This window comes from Sorghum bicolor, chromosome 3 (genome assembly GCF_000003195.3).
Source record: "Sorghum bicolor cultivar BTx623 chromosome 3, Sorghum_bicolor_NCBIv3, whole genome shotgun sequence".
Lineage (NCBI taxonomy): Eukaryota > Viridiplantae > Streptophyta > Magnoliopsida > Poales > Poaceae > Sorghum > Sorghum bicolor.
The window spans coordinates 58,449,058-58,476,790 of record NC_012872.2 but is presented as its reverse complement, the minus strand read 5'-3'; the positions used below and the strand labels follow the sequence as shown (position 1 = coordinate 58,476,790).

The 27,733-nt window shown below is 42.3% G+C and overlaps 2 protein-coding genes across 2 annotated transcripts; both read left to right on the top strand.

The window, feature by feature from the left end:
• LOC8060134 (Werner Syndrome-like exonuclease) lies at positions 1,499 to 2,480 on the top strand. The gene has a single exon (XM_002458220.2). It carries the CDS (start codon positions 1,559 to 1,561, stop codon positions 2,162 to 2,164), a length of 606 nt encoding a protein of 201 aa, XP_002458265.1. The 5' UTR covers positions 1,499 to 1,558; the 3' UTR covers positions 2,165 to 2,480.
• Positions 4,591 to 5,567, top strand: LOC8060133 (Werner Syndrome-like exonuclease). Its single transcript, XM_002458219.2, has one exon. It carries the CDS (start codon positions 4,751 to 4,753, stop codon positions 5,357 to 5,359), a length of 609 nt encoding a protein of 202 aa, XP_002458264.1. The 5' UTR covers positions 4,591 to 4,750; the 3' UTR covers positions 5,360 to 5,567.

Sequence of the window (27,733 nt, the reverse complement as noted above, 5' to 3'; positions counted from 1 at the left end):
CGCAGAAAGCAAAAGCTTCTTCTGTGTTTCTCAAAGCGTGTTTTTGTTGTTGTTGTTTTTTGCCAATTGCCCTTGCAATGGTTATGCTAAGGCCTTGTTTACCTCCAAAATTTTTTGCAAAATATGAATAGTAGCACTTTTGTTCATATTTGACAAATATTATCTAATTATAGACTAACTAGGCTCAAAAGTTTCATCTCGTCAATTCCGACCAAACTGTGTAATTAGTTTTTATTTTCATCTATATTTAATACTTCATGCATACGTCTAAAGATTCGATGTGACGGAGAATCTGAAAAGTTTTGCAAAATTTTTGGGGAACTAAATGCCTTGTTTACTTCCAAATTTTTTTGAAAAATATAAATAGTAGCACTTTCGTTTGTATTTGACAAATATTGTCTAATTATAGACTAACTAGGCTCAAAAGATTCGTCTCGTCAATTTCGACCAAACTGTGCAATTAGTTTTTATTTTCATCTATATGTAATACTCCATGCATACGTCTAAAGATTCGATGTGACGGGAAATCTGGAAAAGTTTGCAAAATTTTTGGGGAACTAAACAAGGCCAGAATCGTTTAGTTCCTTGCCGAAATTTTTTCGGGATACTGTAGCACTTTCGTTTGTTTGTGGTAATTATTGTCCAATCATAAACTAACTAGGCTCAAAAGATTCGTCTCGTAAATTTCGACCAAACTGTGCAATTAGTTTTTAATTTCGTTTATATTTAATACTCCATGCATGCGTCTAAAGATTCGATGTGACGGAGAATCTTGAAAAGTTTTTGGATTTTGGGTGCAAGTAAACAAGGCCTAATCGAGAGAACACATGGAAAAGTGAAATAGAGAAAATGCTAATAATTTCTGCATAAAAATGTATACTGTTATTTTTTCTAGCTGCTCTTAATCCTAATTAAGTAGTCAAGGTTTTTTCAATTATGTAATCATTTTTCGGTGCAACAATTTAAAATGGATTATGTCTAAGTTGTTCTTCACCCATAAAAAAATTAGAAATTCTTTGAAGCATATTTCATTTATATGATATTTTTTATTAAAAATACTCTTTCATGAATCTAAATCTAGGCTACAATCCAAAGAGTTTTATAAAATGATTGTGATTCTTCACCTGTTTCCAGAGAGAATATCTAAATCTCTACTAAACGCACCCTAAATTGTCCCTCTAGTTAGAGTGAGAGAGAGGAAGAAGAGATTAAATTATCATCCCTATGAGGAAATATTGGCATACTTGCCCTTGCTTTCCCATACTGTAAATTCTTGGCTTTTTTCCGGCTTCGACTCTAGCTTCTTCAGAGGAGTCTTACTAATGTTTTCTTTTTGAAGAAATCGTTTTAGAGTAGCCTTTGGTGAGAAGCCTTGCCAAAAAAAAAAAAGAGTAGGGTAAATGTGTCATTATCCCTCGTCGTGATAGGCACGGACGCACGGTCCTCTCCTTCCTAACCTGGAGCCCTGGACGCCCGGTACCCAGAGTTCCCAGAGAGCATCTTCTGTGAGAAAGAGAGAAGGAACACTCGAGGAGTCGGGGTTAGGAGATCGGATCCAATGGCCGCCACCAGGGTGTACAAGGTTAGGTTCGAGGAAGACTTGATCACCACCACCGTAACGGCCTCCGGCGCGGACGTGGAGAGCTGGCTCGACGAGGTTCTCGCCGTCCACCGCCGCCGCCTGCACAAGCTCGTCGTCGGGCTGGACGTCGAGTGGCGTCCCAGCTTCAGCCGCGCGTACAGCAAAACAGCCATCCTCCAGCTCTGCGTCGGGCGCCGCTGCCTCGTCTTCCAGATACTCCGCGCCGGCTACGTCCCCATCGCGCTGGCCGAGTTCCTCGGCGACGACTCCGGCTACACGTTCGTCGGCGTGGGCGTGGAGGCGGACGCCCAGCGGCTCTGCGACGACTACGGCCTGGAGGTGGGCCACACGGTGGACCTGGCGTACCTCGCGGCGGAGAAGATGGAGCGCCGGGACCTCCGCAACGCGGGCCTCAAGGGCATCGCGGCAGCTGTCATGGACGCCCACGTCGAGAAGCCGCAGTCGGTGAGGATTGGCCCCTGGGATGCGTACGACCTCTCCGACGAGCAGGTGAAGTACGCCACCATCGATGCATTCGTGTCCTTCGAGGTCGGCCGGAGGCTGCTCAACGGCGACTACTGATCGAGTAGCTATAGTCAGATTAAGGCCAGGCGGCCGCCGCGCGAGTCCCGCGAACATGCAGTGCTTATGTTCCGTCATCATGTTCTAGTAGATTGCTTCGTAGTGCATTAGATGTTCCCTCATCATGCTTTTGGATTAGTAGAACTATTAGATGTTCTCTCTTAATCGCTGTTACTATAGGTTTTTAGTGTAACAAAAAAGAACAGGTTTTAGGGGTTTCGGGCCTCCTGGGATGGAAGAATAACCAACCAGACAATCTTGGTGGTGGAGTTGTGGATGAATATATCGAACTATATTATGAACTTATGATGCCTGGTGTATTTGTTCATGGCTTGTTGTTTGCCTTAGGTTTTGTTTAGTTCGTAAAAATTTTCAAGATTTTCCGTCACATCGAATCTTTGGTCGTATGCATGGAGCATTAAATATAGACGAAAATAAAAACTAATTGCACAGTTTACTTATAATTTGTGAGATGAATCTTTTGAGCCTAGAGTTACTCTGTGATTGAACAATATTTGTCAAATAAAAACGAAAGTGCTACAGTAGCTAAAAACCAAAATTTTTACAAACTAAACAAGGCCTTATAGCATGCAATTTTTTGTGGTGATTAACAAGGTACTACTATTATCAATCTAGCATCGCTAAGCATATGGGTGTGAGATCGATCAACGTTTGAGCCCAGCTTGACTCGATCTACAAACCTTAGGCCGTGTTTAGTTCGTGAAGAAAAAAAATTTGTGACAATGTAGCACTTTTCGTTTGCTTATGGTAATTATTGTCCAATTATGACCTAAACAGACTCAAAAGATTCGTCTCGTAAGTTTTAACCAAACTGTGCAATTAGTTTTTATTTTTGTGTATATTTAATATTCAATGCATACGCATAAAGATTCGATGTGACGGACAATCTTGAAAATTTTTGAAATTCCTAGTGCTCAATTGTATGCTTGCCCGAAAATACATAACCACAACCGCCTGGCCGGCCATACCTTGTCGGCAGCCATCCATCGCATTTCCCATCTTGTGCTGAGTGCGACACGTGCACAGCCGCCATCACCATTCCGCAGCAGCACTAGGTGGATAAAAAACGTGGTTGCCTTGCACGGATCTCGGAGAAAGGACTGCCGCAGGATCGGCCAGGCGGTTGTGGAAAAACCCTGTTGCTCCGCTCCTCCGGGTCCGCGGCCACTTCGTCCTCGGCGCCGCCGCGTCTCGCTCGCCTTCCACTCCGGGCAAGCATACAACAGGAGCGGAGGCCGGGAGGGAGGGGCCGACGTGGTCAAGAGTCAAGACCCGTCACATGCATCGTCCTCTCGATGGAGCAGAGATGGGAGAGCGGCAGCTAGCCGGTGCCTCTGACCGTGGAGGAGCACTGAGATGTGTCTGACACAACGATATGCTTTCGCTTTGCCATGTTGCATTGCCCCAGCGAGCACGCAGCAGTAACCGTACCACGAGCACAAAAGCAAGCCGCATCGTTTCTGTCTTTTGTGATGTCTTCCGGCCGCAGCAGCTCATGTCTCTCTCGCTCGCACCTTTGCGTACGTGCTATCTCCGCTCACTTCACCGTTTCAAATTTCAAAATACCGCTGCGTTGTATTCTCTTTTTTGGAGTGATATGGACCATTGGATATCTGTGTTTTTTTGTTTGCCTTTTCGTTAGGCCTTGTATTATCTTTGTTGGAGTGATGGACCATTGGATATCTGTGTTTTTTTGTTTGCCTTTTGGTTAGGCCTTGTTCAGTGCCACCTAAAAATTAAAAACTTTTTTAAAATTTCTTATCACATTAAATTTTACGACATATGCATAAAGCATTAAATATAGATAAAAAAATAACTTTCAAATTATAAGACGTTTTAGTTTTTTTATTAGATATATTGCTCTTATTACATATAAAGACATAATGTATATCTATATACGTAACAAAAACTATGCATCTAGATAAGCTAAAATGTCTTATAATTTGTTATGGAGATAGTACCTTAAGTCGTTGATTCCTTCCATCACCCATCTTATCACCGTCTTGTTGTGGCTAGATTATGGAGTATTTGAGTCTAGATTACGTACATGTTAGGGCTGACCTCATGACCTGCACTATCGGCTTAATCTTCAGCATTACTTCATCAGTACTTTTCAGCGAGTGAACAATATTTTTGTCTTACAACAAAACAACATAAGCACCAACATAAGCCAAATTTTAGCGAAACGAACAATTATGATCTAACAAATCTAGCTTGCTACCAAAAACCTAAGACAAGGTTCTTTGAAACTCTAACAAATTTGAGTTTGGGAAGAGAAAGACAAGTTGAATCTAGTAGATCCGAAATTCCAAATTATGGAAAAGATCCGCAGGAAGGCGATTGCAATAGGTTTTATTTACCATTAAATTTCACCTTTACAGATAAGATTTCCATTAAAATTGAAAAAAAATTCTCTCCTTTTCTCCACCGACGCCGCACCTGTCTTAGCCGTTCCCAAACCAATCCCCTCTTCCCCAGTCCGTCGTCCCCCTTGTCGTTTGCGCAGGAGAAAAGGAGCACCGCAGCCCGCAGCCCGCAGCCAGAGAGACGACGACGAGGCATCCAATGGCCGATACCTACGTGACCGAGGTGACCTTCGGCAACGACGTGATAACCACCACCGTCACATCCTCCGGCCAGGCCGTGGATCGCTGGATCGCGGAGATCCTCTCGGTGCACCGCCCCGGCGGCGTCGGCTACAACATCACCGTCGGGCTCGACGTCGAGTGGCGCCCAAGCTACCGCTCGTACCAGAACCCGGTGGCCACACTGCAGCTCTGCGTGGGCCGCAGCTGCCTCATCTTCCAGCTCCTCCACGCCGACTACGTCCCCGGCGCGCTGGCGGAGTTCCTCGGCGACCGCGGGATCTGCTTCTTCGGCGTCGGCGTGGCGGCGGACGCGGAGCGGCTCAGCGACGACCACGGCCTGCAGGTGGCCAACGCGGTGGACCTGCGCGGCCGCGCCGCGGAGTGCATGAACCGCCCGGACCTCCGCCAGGCGGGGCTGCGCGCCCTCGTGCAAGCCGTCATGGGCGTGGACCTCGCGAAGCCGCAGAGGGTCACCATGAGCCGCTGGGACGCGTACTGCCTCAGCCACGAGCAGATCAGGTACGCCTGCGTCGACGCCTTCGTCTCTTTCGAGATCGCCCGCAGGCTGCTTGACGGCGAGCACTGATCGACGCGGCGAGGTGCTGTGACTGCCCCTCGCGTGTGATTGCCGTAAACTCGCGTTGCTTAATTCTAGCCTATCCTAGTTTAGTTCGTTGAACTTTGCTTGCAGACAATTTGTGCTAGTGTGTTCAGATTTGGTTATTGCTGCATTTGCAGACAATTCAGGGATTTGGTTATTGCGTAATCTGTTGCCCACTGTTTATTTTTTTTTAGAACCCCACTGTTTAATTTTAAGCCTACATACAAGGGTGGTTTAGGGGTTTTTGTGATCGAAGAGAAAGACCTAGTTCAGTTTTCGTTGCTAAATTTTAGCTAGCTAAACTTTAGTCACTTTAATAGTTAAAGTTCCAAACACATTGACTAAAAGAAGCTAAAATAATTTAGTTTCATTAGTTATTTAAAAGTAGCTAAAATAATTTTAGCTACCTAAAATTGAGGAACCCAACATGCCCCAGACAGTCGTGGAGAGATTTAACTATGCTGCGTTCCTGGCTTTTCGCTGCTTTTCGCGTACAGATTCGCATTGAGCTCTGAGCATGCGTGTGATTCGGGCCTTTTCTGTCGATCGAGGCTGGACTGCGCGAAACCTTCTGCTGATATGTGAGTTGCATATTTCAACTCACGCTTTGCGTTGAGATGGGATCCAATGGCTCTAGCGTCCGTAATCTATGGCCGTGTTTAGTTCCTCGACGAAAAAATTTCGTGACACTATAGTATTTTCGTTTGTTTGTGGTAATTATTGTCCAACTATGAACTAACTAGGCTCAAAAGATTCATCTTGTCAACTCTGACCAAACTGTGCAATTAATTTTTATTTTTATCTATATTTAATACTCCATGCATACGTCTAAAGATTCGATGTGACGAAGAATCTTAAAAAATTTTATGTTTTGAGGGTGAAAGTAAACAAGACCATAGCTAGCTGACGTAGAAGTGGTTGACAAAACTAAAGACTATATATATATATATATATATATATATATATATATATATATATATATATATATTGATGTATTATTGGACTAATTTGTATTTTTGAACTATGTGAAATAGATAGACTATTTACTTATCGCTAATGACTACTTTTTTTTCTATTTTTTCCTGTCCACCTCAAAATAGCTAGCCAAATAGCAGGTGTTGGGGATGCCTTTAGAGCATCCACAATAAGCAGGAGAAAAATTATGTTGATTTGGGTAAACGATGTAATTCTCAGGAGCTATGAAGATTTTATATCAATATAGAATTGGAGCTCGGAGTCAAGAGCATTCATATTGGAGATCTAATTGGAGCTAAAAATTTTCACATCAGAACATTAAATTGGATATAACCAAAGAAAATTCAGACATAAACGAAGAGCTAAGAGCAACTCCAACCATTATGCAAATGGACTTGGCATTTACCAAAATGCATAAAACTCAAAAAAACACCTCCAATCGTTATGCATTTGGACTTTGCATTTTACATAGCTATGCATTTGGAGGGGGAAACTTGGCATATATGCCAAAGGAGTCCGGCTATGCAAATAGAGATCACGGGATTCTCGGTTCCACCTCGTGGGCTTTTTTCTTCCCTTCGCGCGGTTTCCCTTCGCGCCGCCACCACTTCGCGCGATAGGAGAAGCATCGCGCGTCCTCCTTCGCCAGCTTCGCGCGCGCGTTTGGACGAAGCAGCGCACAATAGGACGACGCAGCGCGCGATAGGACGAATCTACGACGCCTTCCTCATCAACGCCGGCCAGGTACGCCTTCTTCATCAATGCGATCGGTACTACGAACGGGAACGACAAACTGCGCAGCTCACGACGGTGGCCTGTTTGGCGCGGGATTGATTGGCCGCGCGGGAAGGAATGCCGCGAAACAAAATTTCCGGGGAAAAAAAGATGATGGACTTGACATTTTACATAACTGTTGGAGATCACCCGATTTTAGCCTTGCCATTTTTATTTGGGGGTTTGCAATTTGACTAAAATGTATAACTTCAAATGCATAATGGTTGAAGTTGCTCTAACATGTTCAGAAAGAAGCACTAGAGCATGAAAATGAGCGGTGGTGTTGGTAGAGGGAGAGGGCTGAATCGCTTGCAGCACGCCGTGAACAAGGATTGCACATAGATGGTGGCTGGTATGCTCTCTTGTTGCTTCGGACTCGATGGTGCCATGATCCGCGTACACAAGCGGAAAGGGTCGAGCGAGCCTGTGGCAGAGCAAGGGACAGACAGGGAGAGTCTGGCGCAGTAGTGCAGGATTTGGAAGAGGACAACCACGGACAACTATCAACCTATCATAGATGCAAATGAAGCCTTGTTTAGTTCCGAAAATAGTTTGGATTTCGGTACTGTCGTTTTTATTTGACAAATATTATCTAATTATAGACTAACTAAATTTAAAAGATTCATCTCGTAATTTACAGACAAACTGTGTAATTGTTTTCGTCTATATTTAATGCTCTATGCATATGCAGCAAGATTTGATATAACTAGGAATCTTGAATTTTTTTTAGTTTTTGGGTAAACTAAACAAGTCCCGATTGCCAAAAAAGACAACGAAGTGAGAGTACGTGGGTCTACGAGCAGCTGAGTTGGTCCGTGGGTGACACGGGCGGCGGCCCCAGCCAAGCCCGCCGCCGGCCCCCTCCCACCGAGCTCCTCCCTCCCTGCTGCATGAGACTGTCGGCAGGTGGCCGTGCAAGGCAATGAAGGCAGCAGCAAGGCTCTACACCCTCTGCTCTTTTAGTTTTCTCCTGTCTTCAACCATGGCTGCCGACGACCTGCTTCTCTGTCGATCCGGCGATTCGAGCGACAGCAGCACGGCTTCCGACACTCTGTGCCTAGATCTAGCGGCGCCCCCTGCCAAGCCTGCCGCCGGCCCCCCTCCCACCCAACTCCAACTCCTCCCTCTCTGCTGCTGCCTGAGCCTGCCGGCTGGTGGCTGTGCAAGGCAATGAAAGGTAGTAGCAGGGCTCTACACTCTCTGCTCTCATAGTTTTTTCCTATGTCGATTCGACGATTCGTTCGGCAACGCGTGGATTCTGACTAAAGATGAGCAACGGGCCGGCCCGGCACGGGCCTATGCTAGGCACGGCCCGATTGGGCATGGGCCCGTATGACCCGTGTGCCACCGGGCCGTGCCTCCACAGACCATCGTGCCTGCCTAACGGCCTAGGCACGACCCGTGGGTCGATTTTCAGGTCGAGCCGGTCCGAAAAGCACGAGGCCCAATAGTCCTTCGGGCCGGCCCATGGCTCGTTATATGAAAATACCAAATTTAATACATAATTTTACAAAGCATAAGTACATTACATTCAAGTCACTTCACAATTCACATAACACAATATACTCTCAGATCATATTTCACTTGCCAAAAGTCACAAGTTTCACAAGTCACAGAACCTAACACTTCAAATTTCACAAATTCCCTGATACCGGGCCGACACCGTGCCTGCTGCTAAAAGCGGGCCGTGCCGTGCCGCCCAGCGGGCCGAGGGGTCGGCCCTAGCACGACCCGCTATGTGCTTCAGGCCAGCCCGAGCCCAGTTAGATCGGGCCGTGCCGTGCACGGGCCGGGCCAAATCACGTGCTTTGGGCCGTGCCTTTGGCCCGCGGGCTGCATGCTCAACTTTAATTCCGACACTCCATGGCCGGATCTGCTCTCTCCAATCTCCATGCTCGGATTTGTGGCTGCTGGGTGGTTTTGCGCCAGTAGCCCGCAACCGCTGCTCCTGTCCTATGTGCGTGCGGTTGCGGATCAACGATAGCTCCCCTGGTGCTCCAGCCCCGTTGCGGTGGCCGGGAAGATCCGGGTTGGAGGCCACGCCGCCGTGGTGAGGGCTAGTCTGCTGCGCGGCTACTGGGTAGCTCTGGCACCTCGCTCGGTGCAGCCTTGCACTTCTCCAGCGCCCACAGCTACGACAGAATGCGAGGCAGATCCCGACACTCCTAGGCTAGATCTAGCCTCTTCTATGCCAGACCTGTGGTGTGTGGGTGACGCTTGGAGGATGCGCGGAAGCTTGGGCAGGATGGTGGCACGGCAGCGGGCTTCGGCTCGCTATTGGAATAAGGGCACACCATGGCCATGCGCGGCTTGCTCATGGCAGGCACGAAAGAGAAGGCTTGGGTGCGGTGCGGCGCCTGGCACTGCCGGTGTCCACCTCCTGTCATCACATGTTAGTCCGAATGGCTCTGTGACGTGTGGCGGCAACTGGCACTACCGGTGCACGCCTCTCATCATCGTGGATGAGTCTGAACGACTCCGCAACATGTGGTGGCCATTGGCACGAGTCTGCGCCTCTCATCATCGCAGGCGAGTCCGAATGGGTCCGTGACGTGTGACGGTGACTAGCATTGTCAGTGCGCGTCTCCCGTCGTCGTGGATGAGTCCGAATGGCTTCGTGATGTGTGGCGGCGACTGGCACTACCGGTGGGCGTCTCCCATCGTCGTTGGCGAGTCCAAACGGCTTCGTGACATGTGGCGGCGACTGGCACTATCGGTGCACGCCTCCCATCGTCGCAGGGGAGTCCGAACGGCTCTGTGATGTGTGGCGGCGACTGAGACTGCCAGTGTGCGCCTCCTGTCGTTGCGGGGGAGTCCAAACGACTTCGTGACGTGTGGCGGTGAGCCGATGACTGGCAGTGCATGTGCGCGCCTCCTATTGTCGCGGGTGAGTCCGAACGACTTCAAACGTCTAGGCGTAGACGATTGCCGATGCGCGCCTCCCACTAGTGTGGCGGTGACCGGTGCCCCCTCCGTCCAAGACGTGGACGCTTACTGTTGCACGCCTCCCATTGTCACGGGCGAGTCCCCCTCGCCTTTCTCTATCGCGGGCGGATAAACAGGAGCACTTGCAAAGGTTCTAGGCGAAAGCTCAGCTCAGATCATGTTTGGGCTAGTGACGAGATTTCCTTCTTGAAGACGTCACTGAAGAACCCTAGCAGCTGCCTCGTAGATTGGTCGCTTAAAATGCAGCTCCTCGTCGACACAAGGCTCGGGCGAAAGGCTTTTGCTTGGCTAACGATGATTACGTTCTAGCATCATTCACCTCCTTGCGCGTGGTAGTCTTTGCATTCCGCTTGTGTATTTGTGGTTTTGCCACTTTTCGTCTTGGTGCTAGGGCATTTTGATGTTTTTTTGTTTTTTCCTAAATGTCTATAAAATTTATAATGAGCCATTTTAGGCTATTTAATATATATTTAGGTGGGGAATAATCCCCCGTTGACATTTTAAAAACACGAGCAGCTGAGTTTGACATTTGTTGGAAAAAAAGTATTGCCATTGAAGGTGATGTTTTATCTCCTGGTGTTTTTGTCAATACCAGTGGTAATTATTTATTTTTGATTACATGCCATCCAAACACATTTTTACGAGTTCACTATTTCTGGGTGTTTTTATCGATACTAGTGGTAATTTATTTTGGATTACATGCCATTCAAACACACATTTTTACAAGTCCACATGCAAATTTTTATGTGTGTATTTTACGAGGGCGGTCTACGTTCCAAGTCTTGCCGCACTAATCATCATCTCATTATCCCCCAGAGCCGAGGATTAGGCTATCTCAATTATTTCTATATACGACGATGTTGAGATAGTCGACGCTTTATATGATCTTCCATGACCGACGGGACTGAACGACAAAGAGAGCATAGACTAAAGCAATATAACTATGATACAAATGGCACCACTAACAAAAGAGGATGTGAATCACGCCAATGCTTACATCGACATTATCATCCATCTACAAGGCAAAAGCAAAGACGATCACAATGACCACACACGGTTTGTGTCTTGTGAATAATGCATGCAGCAATTAACTAGGAACTTGTATTAAGCTCCAAGAGAAACCACAAAAATCACATCTTCCAAGTTATAACCAGTGGCGAAGCCAGGCTAGAAGACCATCCGGGTCTTGGCTGAAGCAAGGCGGGGTCATAAGAGCAAATAACAATCATGTACAGTAATTCTCTCTTTGTTTTTCAAAATTCATCGGGGTCAGCAGACCCCAATGGCAAGCCGTAGCTTCGCCCCTGGTTATAACCTTCACTTTTTAACTAATCTTGAAGTTGATGTCGCAGAGCCTTGCGTTCTTTTTATTGAATCAGCGAGATTGAAAAAAAAGATTGAATAAGGGTGTGTTTAGTTCCCATAAAATACAAAATGTCAACTATTTTGGAATGATGGAATGCAAAATGTAAAAATTTTTAGGGTTATATTTAGTTCTATCCAAAATGCAGAATTTATTGCCCTCATAAAGGTCTCTTGGGGCTCTTTTGGGTTTTTTTAGCCTTTTGAGGCCAAAATCCAAAATAAAGAATAGCCACCTTTTCGCTAAAAATTTTGCATGATGTTTAGTTCAATTATACAAAAATGGTAGACCAAAACCTAAATTTTTTTTTGATAAAAAGAGAACTAAACACCCCCCTAAATAACCTAGAGAGATATATTCCTTTTCTCAAATAGTTCTTCAAGGGGCCTCTATCTATCCCTGGCTATATTCAATATAGCTTTAATTTCCATCTTTTCATTATTCAATACTGTTGTGAGATACTACGAGAGCTCGTAGGCAATATGAGATATAGCTGATTAAGAGAAAGAAGTAAGCAGACCTTGTAGCTGTTTTCATTTCTTTATTTAGATCTTGAACCTATTAAGGGCCTGTTTGGTAGGACTTATTATCGGTTCTGCCTCTAACTTTTTTGGATGAGCCCTACCATTATAGAAGGAGCTATTTTTCGAATAAGAGCTGGCTCTTGCGAAGGAGCTCATTAGGAGAAGCACTATCAAACACCCTAAGTAGAGAATCAAGCACTAATCTGTTAGCTATGGCGTACAAAATTATGTAAAAAGAGAGAAATTGTAATTTTGTTGACCGGAGAATTAATCTAATGCATACTTTCCTAACCATATCTTTATATGTGTACTTTTATTAGTATAGTACTAGTAACATTATTTTATTTTATCTTTTTCTGTAATACCCGATTTTAAGGACAAAACCAGATATGCACCATATGCGAGTTTTAAAAGGCAAATCTCACATATAGCTACAAATAAGGAGCAATATCAAAAGACAATGCATAAATTATATAGCGTACTTAATAAATTAGAGATAACCTTAAGCAGCAAACAACGGAACATAACTCCAACTTCAGGTATTAACTCCACTCTACAGGATCCAACTGACTGGTTGATCACAAGCCTAAGCTTCTCCTGAGGTTTGGGGGAAATAGCAAGAGTGAATCCATGTCGAACTCAACAAGTATAGCAACTAGATTGTATATATCCCACAATCTCATGATCAATGTGACATAAATAATGTAAAGCATTAAATAATAAATAATGGGTATATTTAACACACAAGAATCATCATCGTCGATGCAAGAATCCCCAAGGCCGCTCTTGACCGTGAGCACGGCTAGTATACCAGTTTTTAACACTCTGCAGAGGTTGCACATCTTTACCCATGAGTCATGATTTACCCTTTCGCCCGAGGTGATCAGCCTCTTAACCCACTTCCAAGGAAGGACGGTAGGGATCACTATGAAACCTTTCAAAAGTTAGTCTAACATGTTAGGACCGCAAGGTTTCCTTTGCGCGCAGATATAGAGCCCCCCTTCCGATGGCACAATGACTCGCAGCCTATACACATACAGACAGAGGCCACACTATACCCAAAACGGTTCAGCCCCTCCGCCCTTTCGGGTAACCTCTAACAAGCTAGAAAAGGTCTTCATACTGAGCTAAAGCCAGAGCCATTATAGCCCTCATGGTTGCACTGTTGTCCCGGTTATCACTTACAGATAAATCATCAAGTGGCTAAAAAGTCATTTTTATCATTTATTACTTAACATTAATTTAGTCACACGATCATGGTCACGGAAATAAAATCCAAATGCTATACTTGCCTTAATCCAATTGCTCTTGCTGATCTTGCTGGCCTTACTAGTTGTCCAAGGCTCTGATCTTGATCACTGAAGTACTCTTGTTTACCACGAATTGCCCACTGACTAAACTCGATCATCGATCACCAACACACAAACAATCGAAGACAAACATACACGAAGCAAACAAGGCTATAATTAGAACAGTACACCAATCATATAAAAACAGTATGAAAAGTTTATAAAATGATTCTACGCAACGCTACGAACTCACAGACGTACAGATCACGAAAATCGGAGTTGAAACGGAGAATATATGAATTTTCTAAGATTTTATATAGAAAATAATTAATTAAATATTATCACGAAAATAAAAAGTTTCAAACTGAGTGAACAATATTACTAACATGTATAGCTTATGAAAACGAACCTAACGCAGTTTGATTGGGTCAAAACGGAATTAAAACAGAGAAGATATGGCCTAAACAAACTAGTGTATTTTTTTCTTTGTATTTCTGGATTTATCTTTCTAAAGGAAAACAGCAATAATACTCGTGTGATGTCATCAAGTGCTCATCATGCTGTCATCAGGCTAGCAATCAGCGAGAGCACACGGACGGCGCATGGTTGCATGTGAACGTTCAGTGGTAGTGTGAGCAAAACAGAGACCATGCCATAAAGAGATGACGGTGCAAGGAGTTTGATTACCACCGGTAGATGCCTGGCGACTTGCTCGGATGAACGAGAAGGCCTCAAACAATAGCCACAGCGGCAGCAGCTAGCAAGGACGTCTCAGGTCTCTAGAGTGGATGGCCGGCGCACAGAACAACAAGCATGGTGAATTGCAGGGTAGGAGCTTATTTCTCGACAAGCAGGGTCGCCAAAGTTGGCCATAGTGCTTAGCGGCAGGATGGAAGAAGTAGGCCTGGAAGTTCAAAATTGGCATAAGCAGACAAATACGATACAACGCAATTGAAAATAATGTATAAGGTCATGAAAGAGGTGTCCTCACCAGAGACCGATGTGCGGCTAATTTGACCAGTGCTGAAGACAAGAATCGCAAGATGTCCGGAAATCAACAAACGATGGTAGGGACTGGCTGGTGGCGACAAAAGAATAAAAAGGAGGAGAACAATCCAATTTACTACACATGAGATTTCTCAAACTAGAGATTCTCTTAGAGTAGTTTTGATATGCTTTGCCTAAGAGGTCGGTACGTATATATAGGGAGGAAAACTCTTCACATCTAAATCAACTAGCAATATGGTACTAATTGATGATACATCTTCCACCTTTACTAATAGGCCTAAATAAAATTAAAGCCCATTAGTAAATAAAGACAAAGGCCTTTGATAGTTGGTGGAAAATAAGAGATTTATTATTTTCGAAATTAATTAATTTTGTGGATAAAATAATTTTAGAAAAGTCCAGAATTATTATTTAAGCCACGAAAAATATTCCGAAAGCTCCAGAAATTTGGGAAAAATTCTCAGAGATATTATAGAACATGGGGAACCCGAATAAAGATTTTGGAGCTCATGATAGGATTGTTTGGAGCATCTAAAAAAAATTAGATCAGGCTCAGAGAAAAGTGACAGAAGATGGAAAATTCCCGAAAAGTTTGTAGAGATTGCTTGATGGACGAGGAACTAAAAGAAGTGCTTTGAGTGACAAAGAAAAGATTTTAGGAAGCTCCTAACAAAAACTTGAGCTTAGAAACAAGGAATTTGGTTGTAGATAAAGATAAATACGTGCCGAATAAGGAAGATCGATCTACTAAACGTATTTTAAATATTTTTCTTACTATAAACACATAAAGGAGCAACAAGCATCACATCAAAACATATGCACCAGCATGTATGCATAATAATATTGCTAAGCCTTACGATAAATTTTAATTTAATGAAAAATATTATTTTTCCTATATTTTCATGAGTACAAAAATACAAAATTAAATAATTTTATCTATATTTCAAAAGGAGTAAATTTTAGGGTGTTACATTTTCTTTTTTAAGAAACTCGATCGAGGGGGGGGGGGGGGGGAGTGCGTTAAGGCAGCTGCCGGGTATTGCAGGCATACAAAAATATGTAAATAAAGGAATTATAAGTTTGTCAATCGAAGAATTAATCAAATATACATACATATCTTTATTTGTGTACTTATGTTAGTATAGTACTAGGACGTCCATATAACATTATTTTATTTTATTTTATCCTTTAAACTCAACTTGCTAGGGTAAAACAACCTATGTGTTTATTAAGAAGAAGATCTTCTCATGTAGATCAAAAAAAACCCTCGAACTCTTGCCTCCACTATTATTTAAACTGTCTGTAATTGTAACCTTGACTTCTGCATCATTTATTCATTTACTGTATGGGTGCAAACCCCTACAGATTTCTCAAAAAAATATCATAGTGGCACTATAGTCATGTGAGAGACCCAACAGTGACCGAGCCATCTGTGCTTTGGCGTGGGTCAGATGAGAAGATTTTTTGAAACCCTACTCAGACCATCTAACTAACTAAGCTAGAGATCCTTTCACTTTTTATTTTATGTTTTACATTCGTATTTTTGTCTTAAACATAGGGGCAAGTGCCAGTGTGCCGTCTTAACCTTCTGAAAGCCCCGATTGTAATATGCCTCCTTCTAATTGATAAATATATCCTTTACCTACCCAAACAAATAGAGAGAGATGAAGAAAGGTACAAACAAATTTACAAGGAACAACAAATAAATGAGAGAAAAAGCATATAAGTACATATACACTGGCCTAGCTTTATGGGTTTTCTAGTAATATTGTAAGAATTTTTAGACCCACCTAGTTAATGTATAGTTAGCTGCTAAAATCGGCAGGTGGTCTAAATAGATCCAACTGTTTGTTAGCTGGATAACTAGCTAATAACTATCTTGCTATCTATCTCAACCTAGCTCATCAGATTACAAAAAAGTCAATTTTTCCCTCCCACCTACCTCTATTCATGTGGCATAAATAGAAGGACATTATAGACAAAACAACATATATATATATATATATAGGAAGAGTATACTCTGTAGCTAGCTACAAAATATGATATTCTGTAGCCACCTCCATTTACGATAATTTTATATACTAATTTACGATAATATGTATATATATTTACGATAGTTGGGTTACTATAACACATGAGGATATTTACCGTAATGTTATAGTAAACCATTTAACAAGGAGTTACTATAATCTTGTAAATTAATATAGTAATTATCGTAACTCAAAGTGGCTACAAAATAAGTTATTTTGTAGCCAGCTACAGAGTAATAGTTATATATATATATATATATATATATATATATATATATATATTCACATTTTAGTTGGTGGATCCAAGCGTCACACAACAAATAATCAAACAATTAATATTAGCTGCAAATTATTAATAAGGTCTTATTTAGATCCAGCTAAGAGTTAGCTACTAAAAACTATGATGCCTAGCTAAGAAATATGTCTTACTAGCTATCTCAACCTAGCTAATAACAGCTAATCGATTAAAAAAAGATATATTTTACCCTTCCACCCAAATAACAAATAGAAAATGAATGACAAAATCACCTATGCGTCCATCTTTTAGCTGATGGATTCAAAATAACACCTACCTAATAGTTAGCTAGATAATAGTAATTATGACCCATTACACAACTAACGACTAATAGCTGTCGAACAGGTGTAGCTCAGGTTAAAAATCAGACTTTTACATTAGTTTAAGGTAAGGTGTAAATTGGACTTTACCCCAAAAGAAATGTTGGACCTATTGTATAAACAATATAAGATGCCAATAGGAAATGTTTCATCTACTTATTTTAGTTTTGATTGTCCTAGAGATGAACACTTATTGAGCAGATCATTTTATTTGAAATATTGACTGACTACTTTGAATTAAATCGCATTTTCCATCATGCTCCGCAATCTGATGTGATTTCGGTCTGTGTTTTTACGAACCTAGAGGAACTCAGCCCCTACAGTTAATTTTATTAAAAACACGCAAAAAAAAAGTCCGTTAAGCTATGGTAAATGGTCCCAGTAGAGACATGGAGACAGCAAACTATTAGCTATTAAACAAATCTCCATTCTTCTCTCTATCTCTATATATACCCCCACCGCCGGACCGCCCACACACAAAAAAGAAGAACTGAAATTGATCCCCACGCCGCAGTCCCACACCACGCCCCACCCACCCTCACGCAAGACGCAACACTGCCCACGCGCGCTCCTGTAGATCCGCCATGGCCTCCATAGCCAGCATCCCTGCAGAGATCCTCATACTAATCTTCACCTACCTGCAATGCTTCGCTGATCTAACAAGCGTTGCAGGCGTCTGCAGAGATTGGCGCAAAGCCGTGCACTTGCGGCTTTGCGCCTCACAGCAGGACCAGCTCCCGTGGCTCCTCCAGCCATCCCATGACGACGTCGACGACGCGCCGCCATCGACCATCACGAGCTACGTTTCCGGCACCACCGGCCGCCGCCGGATCAGCCTCCCAGAGGGCGTCCGTCGTCGGACGGATCGCTTCTGTGGCTCCCACGATGGAGGCTGGGTCGCCGTCGCTGCCGATCGTAGATTGCCTTGCTATAGGTACAAGTACAAGTTGGTCAACCTCATCAACCAGGGCATCGCCAGCATTCCCCTCCCCAACAAGCTCCGTTCGCACCACCCCACGCGCTCTGACGTGGTGGAGATCCGCATGGTCACGCTCTCCGATGTGCCCACGGCGGGGAGCTGCATCGCGGCCGCCCACACCGTCGGTGGTTACCCAAGCATCATCTTCTGCCGGCCGCATGTGGATGCCCACTGGGTGCCGCCGCTGATGGACACCGAGCCGCTCCAGGACACCTTGTATTACAGGGGTGAGTTGTACGAAGGCTTCTACTCCATCACCAGCAGGGACAACCTCTACCTGTTCATGCAGATGGAAATCAACAACAACAACAACAACCGTGATACTCTTGCAATGAGTCAGTTCATCGTATCATTCTCGCCGACGCTGGACATTGACGGAAGGATGGCTGGTAGTACCATCACGCGCTACCTTGTGGAATCGCGTGGGAAGTTGCTGGTGGTGGCCAGGTATTCAGGCAGGGCCACGGGCATTGATCTGCGGACGGTGCACTTCAGGGTGTTTGAGTTGGAGATCTTCCCGATGCCCAACGCCGCAGGCCATTCAGCTTCCTTGGTTGAGCTCCAGGGCTTGGACGGTCGGGTCATCACCGTTGCAAGAGGTTGCTCTAGGTCATTTGAGGCAGGGCAGTGCAAAGGATTCCAAGGCGGGAGCATATATTTCCTGGATGATGCAGTGGGTGCAGGTAGGATGAGCTCGATCTTCTCCTTCACCGACTTTGGGATGTACTCCATGGGCGAGACAAAGATTGAGCGACCAGGACTGCCCATTCCAGCATTGCGGGGTTCTTTGGATGGAAGAGCCGAATACCACAACATGCTTGCTGGTCGTGAACCTGCTTCAAACTCTCTGTATGGCCCAAGAGAGCTCATGGTCCGCACAATACGCAATGTGTCACATGACACAGAGCCGGTTATTAGCAGGCTGCAGATAGTTAGTGAGATTGATCACGTAGCCAATGATGAAGCAAGCTCAAGCACATCCGCTGGTGGCGGGGAGCTAGTTGTGCACGAGACTGTGGCTAGTGTTTGGCCATTGCTGTGTGAGTCCGGAAACCATCATCGCCCAGTCTGGTTTATGCCGCCTTCGGTAGATGAGTGGCTTGTGCCGCCTCCAGCAGCAGCAGATGCCTAGTGTAGGGGATGTTTGACAAAACATCCTACCATATGTCCAATGTGTTTGGGAATAAAATAAAAGCTTGTTGATCATCAGTGCGGATAATGTGGCATTACTTTGTAATAAGAAACAATGAAATTTGAGGCATCATTTTGATCACTTTTGTTTCAGTTAAAATCATGGTGATTGGAATGATTAGAGTAACCTTTCAGTTATATATCTTTGTCTTTGCAATATTCTCCGATTCAGCTCTTGAATACTCTAGAATATATACCTTATTGCATGAACAGTTCAAAGATTGATAATGCATTCTTAAAGATTTGTCTACCATTATTTTATTTTAAATGTGCTTTTAGTTAAATTCCATATAAATTACTTCATCTCAGCGTGTTCCTAACAATAAGTTGTTATCTGGAATATAAGTTGTGTATATTGTCTCAGTTTAGAATTTAATAGTTGATTTTCATTCCATGTATATATGAACAGGGGAGATGTTTTCATGTAGTTTGAGTTGCTATATATAATACAATATTATTGGTGTATACTAGGACATTGTAACTCATTATATTGTATGTCTTAAGAGAACATAAAAAAGACCATGGAAGTTTTTGCATCAGCTAATTGAACCTGGTTACGAGGTTACATGCATGTGTAGATTTTCATGGATCACCAAATAACATGAAATGGTTCAAAGCTTTAATTAAATTCACCTCAGATTTCATTAGTTTTAATTAAATTATTGTTTTTTGTGTTCCAAGTATGGTGTTAACAAAATTAGAATTGTGTATATTTTATTTCAGTTTAGTATTAAAATGTTGTTGTCTTGGATGAAACATGGGGGGGGGGGGGGGGGGTTTCCAATTCTCGATATAATATATATTTAGCCATAAGAAGTTGTACAGCCTAATATGATATATTTTTGATGAAATGGATTTTTATATTGGTAATCTGTCGGGAGGAAAAATGCATGGTATTTTGGCTAGTCAACTACTTTGTATTTGTTTGCTATTACTTGCTGTGTTGGTTTGAGCTGAGACGCTGCAGCGTTCCATATGTTGCATGATGAGCTACTTATTATTAGTGGGATATGTGTCTACATGCAGAGTATGAGTTACGTATGCTTATTGTTGATCATCTGACATGTGCAAATATTTTTCCTGGAAGAGACAGAGAGCTACTTATCCATGGGAGCAGTGGCAGAGGCAGCGGCGGCAGCAGATCTTGGTGAGTCTGCTGTTTTGCAGAGCTCGGTTCTGTTCTTGCATCTGGCCCTTGATGGTTTAATCCGGTTTCCCATTCTGTTGCGCCTGTTGGTGAGTTGCTGCAGTCCGCAATGGCTCGTTGTTTTAGTGAATCTAGGTGTATGGAGTAATAATAATAAAGAAGGTCTTCCTTCTTTTGAGCCCCCACATATAAACAAAATTGTCAACTTCGATTTTCTTTTTGTATTTTCTAAAATTTCAGGTGGAAAATTCAAGATTTGTCCTCTTATTATTAAGTGTTGCAATGGAAGACCCCGGACTCAGGTTCAACACCTTATGCAGATTGACTTGAAGGGATGGTTCTTGAACTACTCTACTTCCTTTCAGTATCATTCTTTGCTGCAGATACTGAACTGTGTTGCCGGTACTGAAATACTGTTTTTCTTATGACACAATCATTAACAGGTTTATATTTAGTATGAAAGAACAAACGAAATCTGTTAAATTAACCACTCAGCCCTTTTATCCCACCAATTCATTCTAGTCCTTATGGCTCTAATCTACATTTACTCCAAGCGTTGTGTGAATATTTTTCCGTAAGGCTTTGTTTGGATGTTGTCGGATTCACTTCAATCCACATGTGTTGGAGTGGATTGAGGTGGAATTTAGTTCAATTTCCACTCCAACCCACCCCAACACATGTGGATTGATACGAATCCGACTATATCCAAACAAGGCCTAACAGATGATATCCATATAACTCCAAGGATTCCTGCAATGGAGAGCATGGCTGATGCGAATGCAGCACAAAAGGATGAGAGCATGGCCGATTGATTTTTTTGGTGAATTTATCTTCTTGTAGATTCATGGATCAACTCACTATAGCATGGTCATGTATTTCGTCACATGTTCCTTGAAAAGGGATCATTACTGCAGCGGTTCTTTGATGGCTATGATAACTTCCGCAACAGCAGACTGAAGCTCATACCATCCGTTCCGAAATTCTTGTCTCACCCAACATATATACGGTGTTACAACAGTTTTCTATCTTTCACTTCACTTTGACTTAAAAAAGAAAAAAACTTCAGGGCTCTTGGATAGTGTAGCGGAGTGTTGGCAGCACCACTTGCTTGTTGGGAAAGGCCATGGATTATAGCTAAATACAAAGTCCATTATTTGGAGGTGAGGTTTAAGAATAGGATTGATGTATTTGCTTATTAATTAAATAGTATGAATAAAATCAATTAAGTTTTATAGCCTCTTGAATTTCCCAGCTAAAGTTTGTCCTTAATTTTGTTTATTAGTTAGATAAAATTCCTTTTATCATGAAAATAATTTAATAAATGTGTGTATAAGATAATTCTACTATAATAAAGTTTTGTGATACACGTGCGTGTCACACGTGCATGTCCACTAGTTAGTCTTTGAACTATGTTTGCTTGTGCTTTTCTATATGGGTTAATCCATGTTGTCCTTTTGGCATATCTAACTGGTTAGCTATTGTTTATTGAAGTGGTGTTTAAGTAATGTGATGTAGTAGTAACAACTATGGAAACCCAGTTGAAAACAAGAAATATAATGTACACATATGTGTTGCTGCCTTGAATGAATTTGAGTTTATTAATTTCTGCATCCACTGAGTGGAAAACAAGGTATTTTAGATATTTATTTTTGGACAAAGTTATATTTCTTGGACGTGGTTTTATATGTTGAGCTAGACAACCCTCCAGCTGTCTCTTGAAATCTTCTTCAACTATACAATGTATATGTATGGTTACACTTGCATGCCTTTTCTTGTTTCTTTGTAATATATATCTCATTGGTACTTTGTTAATTTTCCATTAATTTTCATGGATCATTAAGTATTCCAACCAGAGCAGTTAAGTTTAATTTATCCTCATTCAGTACTACAGTGCAGGTTTTAGAGGAAGCTATTGGCCAATGTGGTAGAAATAATTAGCTGTGTGGATGTCATGGGCTCAGCCATATTCCATTTTTTAGATAATAGATTTTCATTAATCTGGCCTATATATCCATTAAAAATATACACAGACAAAAGGATGCAAGAGCACTTAGACTCACACCTTACCAAAGAGGAACACACAACCAAAAAAGGAAAAAAACTATGGCCTTAGCACATCACTCATTTCCAATGTCCTCTCCTGAAACAGCTAGATTCAGTGAGTGGAAGTCGTCAAGTCGTGGATGCCCCTATTGCGCCATCACTGCAAACCTCCGTTGTTGCCATCTTCATTTGCTTCAAGTGATAACACCACATTTCGCCAATGAGCCCACTTCCATCCATTGTTATCCAGTTAGAACTAGCCGATTGGACGTGAGCCGATAGGATCTGCTTCCACTTCGCTGGATTCCTAGATCTCCGCCGCCCATAGGACAGCCGGCGTCATTAGGATGGTCGTCGCCTATGCTAGAGTCCTCTGTTGCTACTGCCACCTCTAGGTACCTAAGGTTGTCCTGTTCTACCGTGCATGGAATATTTGGTTCTAGCATCCATGGAAGATATGGTTCTAACTCGTCTTTCCATGTATGTAGCCTGGGCATATCATTAGCATTCAGGTAGCTTTTAATTTACTCATGCAAACTATAGAAAAATTCTAGGTTTCTGCGGCGATGAAGAATGGCAATAAGGTCAAGGTTAGCAATGCTTTTCAGTGTTTCAAGTTAAAGATAAGTTCTTCATGTGGTGATAGTTATTACTCCCTTCATCTTGAGATATAAATAGTTGTGAGTTTGCCTAAGTCAACTTATACAAAGTCTGACCATGTTTACAAAAAAATCACATACAATATCAACGAGCATCATTAGATATATTATGAAATATATCCATAATTTACCTTTTTTGATGTGGTAGATGATAATACTAACTTAAAATAGTTTGACTTTGGACAAACACAGGATCCCATATACTATTTCAAGACAGATGTAGTATTGTCATGGTTCATCACACCAAAACTAATATGAGTGATCATTTAATCTTGGATTAATGTAATTTGCTATTCAAGATTTTCAATACGTATGTGCTTACAAAATAATGAATAGGAATTAACCTATTCGAAGGTGCTCTACCACATCTAAACACATACCATCCATTAGCTTGAAATTATAATGTGTCAAATTAAGATTACATTCCAATGACAAGTTTCACCAAAGACCTGGTTCATATTATTCTTCATTAACAAAGACATACCAAATAATATGTTCTGTCCTCATTCCTCGTTGTAGTATTGCATGAAATAAGTATACTACTCTCTTTTGAGTTTGTTATAAGTTTGATCTATGCTTGAGTACTTTGTTAGTTTTTTTTGAAGCTTGCACAGGTTTAAAGTAGTGTGTTGATTAGAGATTGCCAAAATACTTCTGCAGTTTTTTCAACTCATTTTCTCATGTGGGTAGGAACAAAAGGGTTGAAGGCCCTAGATGTTGCTTTTTAATGTTCAGTAGATGTTCCTGAAACTTTAAACTTATTAAATAGTTAGGGGTTGTTCAGTTTATCTTGATCACCCAAATGTTTTTAAATAATCTAGGCCATACTAGATGATCCAATAGCAAAGAAACACAAAACCTGTAGTAGGAAATTTTCTTGTTAGTTACCACTGTTCAAAATGATGTGGTAAGCTTGTTCATTAATCACTTTTAACCACAACTTCACACACAAGTAGGGTAAATCACCCAAAAATCAATAATAACAACAAAATGTAATAGAGAGCATGTGGACACAAGATGTGTTTGCCAAAATTCAAATCGAAGGAAACTACATATATCTATCTATGAGGAGATAAAAAAGCCAGGAATCTTTCAAGCCTATGCTCACCAAGTGACCATAGAAATCGAACTTGCGCTGCTTACTCAAATAACCTCTTCCCTTGTGGGCTGAGAATGAAGCTCTACATACTTCACATGGCATTTCCACAAGTTAGGTGCTCGATGGGCAACACACAACACCTCTCATGTTTGAGGCTTTAACTCCAAAAGTAACGAACATAAATCATGGCTTGGCAAAACATTCAAGTGCGTAAATGCTAGTGTTCAGGATCTCAAGCATTCACACTTGCAATCCATCAGCCAATCGTCCAATCTCTCAAGAATAGCACAGACTGGAAGCTCTGTGGGGGCTTTGAATGGTATCGTTTTGAGTTAGATAGGGGTACAAATAGCCAAGCCCCAACTAGCTGTTACTATGCTGACTTGACAAAGTATGGATCATCCGGATCGCCACTATTAGAAACATCTCAAATCTAACAAAACCAAAATAACCTAGAAAGCATGTGGATCCTTTGGGAAAAAAATTCAAGCCAAGTACTTTTCGCTCAGAGATCATCTATAGAAAAATGATCATATCATAAAAGACGACCCGAACCCAACCAGAGCGTCTTGAACCAATTGGATCTTGCAACAAACTTCTAATGCTCATGGTGTGTTTTGTGTCTCCCATGTTTTGTTAGAAAGGTGCTTTGAGGACTTGGACTACTTGAAGCCAATCCATATGTGCTCTTGATGGTATGGCATATCCAAACTCAAATTCAAAAAAAAAACAAAAAAAGAACCTAAAACTTAATAGAAGCCCATATGTCACTTCTTTTTTTCTTTTTGAAAGTCAGCAAGTGTAATTTGCTATTTCATGGGATTAAAACCTGTTTATAATTCACCAAATCCATGTTGAGTATAGATGCATCATTGAAATGACAAGGATGATAGATTGTTAATGTTGGTAAGTCCTTGATGTTGAGTTATTATTGCTTAGGACTAACTCAAGTAAAGTGGTGCAAGTGCAACATGCCTCTTAGTTTTGTGTGTGCGTTGGAGAGATTTTGTGGTTGATGGCGATGGTGAAAGTTAAGCAAGATCTATGCCGATGCACCACTACTAGCGGTGAAGGGTGAAAAAGGGGAATAATCTTCCCTGATGATGTGAGGTTGTTTCTAATTTCAGTTCAACTAGTCTTCCTTTTGATGAAATTTGGAGGAGATCAGTTTGAGTTAGTCTTTATTGCCTTCTGTTTTCTGAAACAGTAGTATGCTCTATTGTTATTCACAACATCTTTTCTGTTCAACCACAACAGTTCCTCCCCAGTGCTAGCTGCAGCAATTTGTGCTTGTCTTAATCACTAGTCTGATTTGATCTCTGCAATTGTGTTTTTCTTTTAAATTTGTTTTTATTCAGATTGTGTTTGTCAGTTTGCCGGAACTAGCAGCAGCTTGCACCTACATTTTCTTATCTGGTCAGCTCTCTGAAGTAGTGTTCTGTCTGTTCTCTTCATTTTGCATTTCCATCAGTCAGTTCTAGGCTTCTAGCCACAACCATTTGTATTTTTTCAGTTCAGCTGACTAAAAACATGTGAACCGCAACAGGGCTGATGTCAGCGCATCAGATGTGGCACGGGAGCAAATACACACCTGTGACAACACCCGAAAAATATTATATCACTACACCCACACACTATGGGTGTGTTAATCTGATAAGTAATAAAAAATCATGATTGCATTAATAATTACTGGAAGTTGAAAAAGGTGAAGTTTGTCATCTATATATCAGATAATCATCTAACACACATAGGTGCCATGTAATTATACAAGTTTTTCAAATTGACTAGAAAATTAGTACTTAATTAGATGTCAGACATGTTGTTAGCAAAAGGACATGCATACTTAGGGTTTGCTTGGATGCCTCTCGTGCTAGCCTCATTGGGCAAGGCAATCCTTGCCATTAGAAGTGAAACAAATCGACTCACTCCCACGAGCAAGGAGAAGCTAGAAATCATAGGTACCAAGGTAGGCTGGTCCATAAACCAAACACATCCTCCTCTTGGCTTCCTTGCTGAGTGAGGCTAGGCTAGTGGTTGCCCGAGAACCAATCACACCCTTAGTTACATGGGACGTTCCTTATATTTCTAGCTCTGTGCGTGCGATTTATTACCCGTGCTCGATCCTCATTTGTTTCAAACCCCGACCTGATGAGACCCGTGTGTGTAACTTGGCACTTGCACCGCCCATGGGCACATGTGCCCACGGGTTAATATGCCATCTGGAGTATTTCTTTTGGCCGGTTCGATCTGTTCAATATGTAAGAAATCAAATTTAGTCTTTACTCTTATTCAATTTTTGTTGTTTAGGCACTTGTCTTGGGGTGACAAATTGTTTAATCCATCTAGCTTTTGTCAATAGCTTGTACAGCTCCTGGACAGTAGTACCTCCCCGATGGTTCAATATTAGTTTTGTTTCGCAAAGTTCATTTCACCGGGATGGTCCATTTTGTGTTTCATGAAATAATGAACTTTTTTCATGTTTTAATTGGCTCCTCACTGAGTACTAGATTTGTTTATGCTTGGCTAGTTCTCGTGCAGTTCATTGTTAATTGGTGGTGTAAGTTGCTACAAGGTCCCATTGTAGTAGAGGTGTGCATAGATCAATTGTGATGTCGCTTATGAGAAAATTATGGAGGAGGCACAATGTTGACAATCCCTAGTTGTTGTATGGCGGTTGTGAAGGCATGGGGGGAAGAATTTAGGAGGGATAGGAGTAAATGAGCTACTAGTGGGCCACATTTGCACATAGGCCTATAAGGAAATGATAGAGGGAAGCAAAGGGTTGGCTAGATCCAACCCATGTGCATCATGGTGATTTTCTCTTTGTATATTTCTTTCCTCACAAATACACTGGTGCACAATTCACAACTTAGGAAAAAAAGGTTAAGAAGAAGCAAATCATACATGATATCCTACTTATAAATTATATGCCATGCGTATGGTTATGTATCAACTCATAATTAAATTTGTTTTAATTATTGCTCAACTTTTAGCCGCCCTTATTTCTTCTAAATGAGCACATCAACAAGCATTGTTTTAAAATTTTTAAAAGTTCATATTTGCATAGGTATGATTCGGGTGAGTTGTTACATGTGTGATATGGGATTTCTGGTGAAAGGGTACCCACCCAAAGACTTTTTGAACCTTATTCTTTTTGTAAGACTTTAACTCTAATTAATATATTATTCTTCCTCTACTACTGCTGCTACTACTACTACTACAATATTTTTAATCGAGGTGGGCAAAAGTGCTTAACAAAGGTCACAGTAAATAAGACCTTTTCTGAGACAGTTGTCTACTCACCTTGGCTAATCAAATAAAAAAACAAAAACCAAAACCCATTGACAAGCCCATCCACTCGCCGAACTGCTGGGATCTAGCCGCCCACCACCAAATCTAGCATCCGAACACCGGATCTGTGAGCAAGGGAGGGTAGGGGAGGAGCACCATTGCAACTCGCCCACATCACCGCCGCCTAGTCCATGCCCGGATCTAGGCTCTCCACGCCCATACCACCATGCCAGAGGAGAAAGAGGAGGTGGCCGCATCGCTCCCGCATGGATCCGCACCCTAGCCACTAGATCCGAGCTCTAAATGCTACGCCGCTATCAGAGTTGGATGGGGGCATTGGAGGGGTGCACACGGCTACTTGTGGAGGAGATCTAGTGGTGGAGAAGCTCGACCAATGGATGAGCTTGCACCTAGACCATCAAATTG